General features: G+C 43.0%; 1 protein-coding gene across 1 annotated transcript; it reads left to right on the top strand.

The window, feature by feature from the left end:
- Positions 1–546: 546 nt before the first annotated feature.
- On the top strand, positions 547–2460 carry LOC134742751 (uncharacterized; the record flags this gene model as incomplete). The annotated part of the gene is made up of 3 exons (XM_063675938.1): positions 547–1123; positions 1172–1239; positions 2088–2460. Coding segments are annotated over 3 exons (882 nt in total), but the record flags the coding sequence as incomplete, so codon positions are not given.
- Positions 2461–3196: the final 736 nt, after the last annotated feature.

The raw sequence follows: 3196 nt of genomic DNA, 5'->3' as shown, positions 1-3196 counted from the left end.
AGACTCTACCTTATATAATATTTTGACTGCGGCTAAACCAAACATGTGCATACAAACAGTATTTGAGGCGCTAACCGCATTACGAAATGACCTTGTCATATACCTAATATTTACACGTTATCGGTAAAATATGTCTCAAAAACAATGTGAATAATAATGAGTAAAAATCGTGAAAGTTTAAAACAGTATTTTGTCTCAAAAACGCTGGGCTATATTGAAAATTCTATATTTTAATTTTTCCCCAGTATGTGCTTAAATTAAGCATTTTCTTAATTTATAAAATAAAAATTACATTTACTGGGTTGTTTTTCAAATGGTTTAAGTATTTCTACAATGTTTTGTATGCCGCGGGGGCCTTATTTAGATGTTTTTTAATTACGAGTAGTTTTGTTTTTTTATTTTTTTTTTATTTATAAGTTGTTATTCTTAGTTACTTTTAGTTTTACTTTTAATTGAATAATAATAATTGTTAATCCGATAATAAATATTATAATCTGTATTCCAAATGAATAAAGGTTATGTTTACTGTAATTTAATTTAATTTGTAATAACTTCATATTCTCTCAATTCCAGAGGCTGTCACTGCACCTGGCGGTGGTGCTGCTGGCGCTGCACCAGACATGCGCCGAACCCGACATCTCCAGCTTCCCCAACCAGAACTACGCCGTCTTCGGCGCGCCCATCCGCGCCGACCTCGACGAGGACGGCTACTTCTACCCCAAGCCCAAGATACCCTTCCCTCAGCCGCAGAACCAGAATAATGTTTACGTGCCGCAGCCGACACAAGGATATGTTTATGAAAGGCCAAACATACCTTTCAACCCGCCGACTAGGCCTCCACCGCCGCCGCCGACCAGACCTCCGCCGCCACCGACTAGACAAACTCTACCGCCGACTAGACCGCCGCCGCCGCCGCAACCAACGCAAGGCTACGTTTACGAGCGGCCTAATATACCTTTCAACCCACCAACCAGACCTCCCCCTCCACCCCCACCACCACCTACAAGACCACCACCACCCCCCACTTACTCCACCCAACTCCCTGTCTCAAGAACCACTGGATATAATTACCCTAAACCGAGCATTCCATTCACTTTCCCAACACCACCAACTACTGCTCGTACTTTCCCCCCATCTACTTATATACCCCCTGTTATAACTACTCGGAGACCACCCCCTCCATCTACTTATTTACCCCCTATTACAACTACTAGGAGACCACCCCCTCCATCTACCTACTTGCCCCCAGTAACAACTCCTCGCCCAACTCCCCCGCCAACTACAAGAAGAACTCCACCCCCCACCACTCGACCCCCACCCACTAATCCACCAACTATAAGAACTACAGGTTACACCTACCCCGCACCAAGCGTAATCTTTACCTACCCTACAACTAGGCGCCCTCTGCCTCCTTCTACATACCTTCCTCCTACAACTAGAAGGCCTTTACCACCCTCTACTTACTTACCTCCCGTAACTACACCCCGTCCAACCCCACCACCTACAACTAGGCGACCGACTACTGCTTATCTACCCCCAGTAACTACGCCAAGACCCACCACAAGACCACCACCAACCTACTCCACAATATTATCACCTACTAGAACCACAGGTTACAACTACCCCGCGCCAAGCGTGATCTTCACTTACCCAACAACGGCTAGAACTTTCCCTCCTACCACAACTAGGAGACCTTTACCACCCTCTACTTACTTACCCCCAGTGACTACGCCTAGACCCACACCACCCTCAACAACAAGGCCTCCGCCACCCCCCACCACCAGAAGACCACCTACTTACTCGACCCAATTACCACAAACAAGAACTACAGGTTACATATACCCCAAACCTAGCGTTATATTTACTTACCCAATACCAACTACAACTAGGCGAACTCCCCCCACAACCGCGAGAACTTTCCCCCCATCGACTTACCTACCCCCAACCACTACCACTAGGAGACCGATTCCGCCATCTACTTACTTACCCCCAGTGACTACGCCTAGACCCACACCTCCGCCAACTACGCGGCCTCCTCCACCCATTTACTCCACTCAACTCCCACAGACCAGAACTACAGGCTATTACTACCCCCAGCCCTCAAACCCCTTCACATACCCCACCAGACCACCAGTGTATATCCCACCTTCTACAACCAGAGCTCCTCAAATTTATTTACCGCCGTCAACCACGGCACCCCCAGTATACCTTCCCCCATCTACTACAAGACCTCCATACATCCCACCGTCAACAAGGCCACCCGTTTACATTCCGCCTCCAACAACCAGAGCTCCCCCAATCTACTTACCCCCTTCAACTACTAGAGCTCCCCCAATCTATTTACCCCCATCTACCACCAGGGCGCCTCCAGTATACATACCCCCGTCTACTACACGGGCACCCCCAATCTACATTCCGCCTTCCACGACCAGAGCTCCCCCAATCTATTTACCCCCATCGACAACCCGAGCCCCTTTCATCGAAGATCAAGGCTACTTCTACGATAAACCACGAGTACCATTCGTTTTCTAAGTTAGATAAAAGTATATTCACAGTTGCCATAAATGTGATACCAAAAAGTACTTTCGTTAGTACTTTGAAGTAAGGTTGTTATTAGGTCTGGTTTTGAGGCCTAAAATTTGTTTTAACGATCTATAATAATTACGAACGAACTTATACTTTGTCAAAAGAAAGAATTTATAATTAAATTGTTGTCCATCGCTTTAACTATTACACTAAAAATTAGTGTATGTAAGTAAAACTAAAGTGATATATGGATTTACAGATTAATAGGTAACAACCTGTCATTTTAATAAATTTTATAATGTACCTATTATAAATGTTTACATTAAACAAAATGTATGGAAATGACAGCTGATTACAATATCTAAATCAAAAAGGATAAAAGAAAAATTTCTGTAAAATTACTTGTAGTAAAAAATTGTAAATATGTATTTGCCTTTTTTTGTTTAGTACTTTATTTTGACAGTTTAGTCTTGGAAACATCGAAGTTACCCGATTCTAGTGATATATTAAGTATGTATTTTAATTGTAATAGAATGGTAAATACTCAAAAAAAAATGTGGAAACAACACTGCCTTTAACTAATTATATTTTAAGATAGTAAATTACATTTTTATAAAAATATCTGATGTGTTTTTACTTTTCTAATTAATCAATTTATGGGTCCCCGGCA

Source organism: Cydia strobilella, chromosome 7 (assembly GCF_947568885.1).
Source record: "Cydia strobilella chromosome 7, ilCydStro3.1, whole genome shotgun sequence".
Taxonomy (NCBI): Eukaryota; Metazoa; Arthropoda; class Insecta; order Lepidoptera; family Tortricidae; genus Cydia; species Cydia strobilella.
Note: the sequence above shows the minus strand (reverse complement) of the source record. Positions and strands in the feature narration are given on the sequence as shown.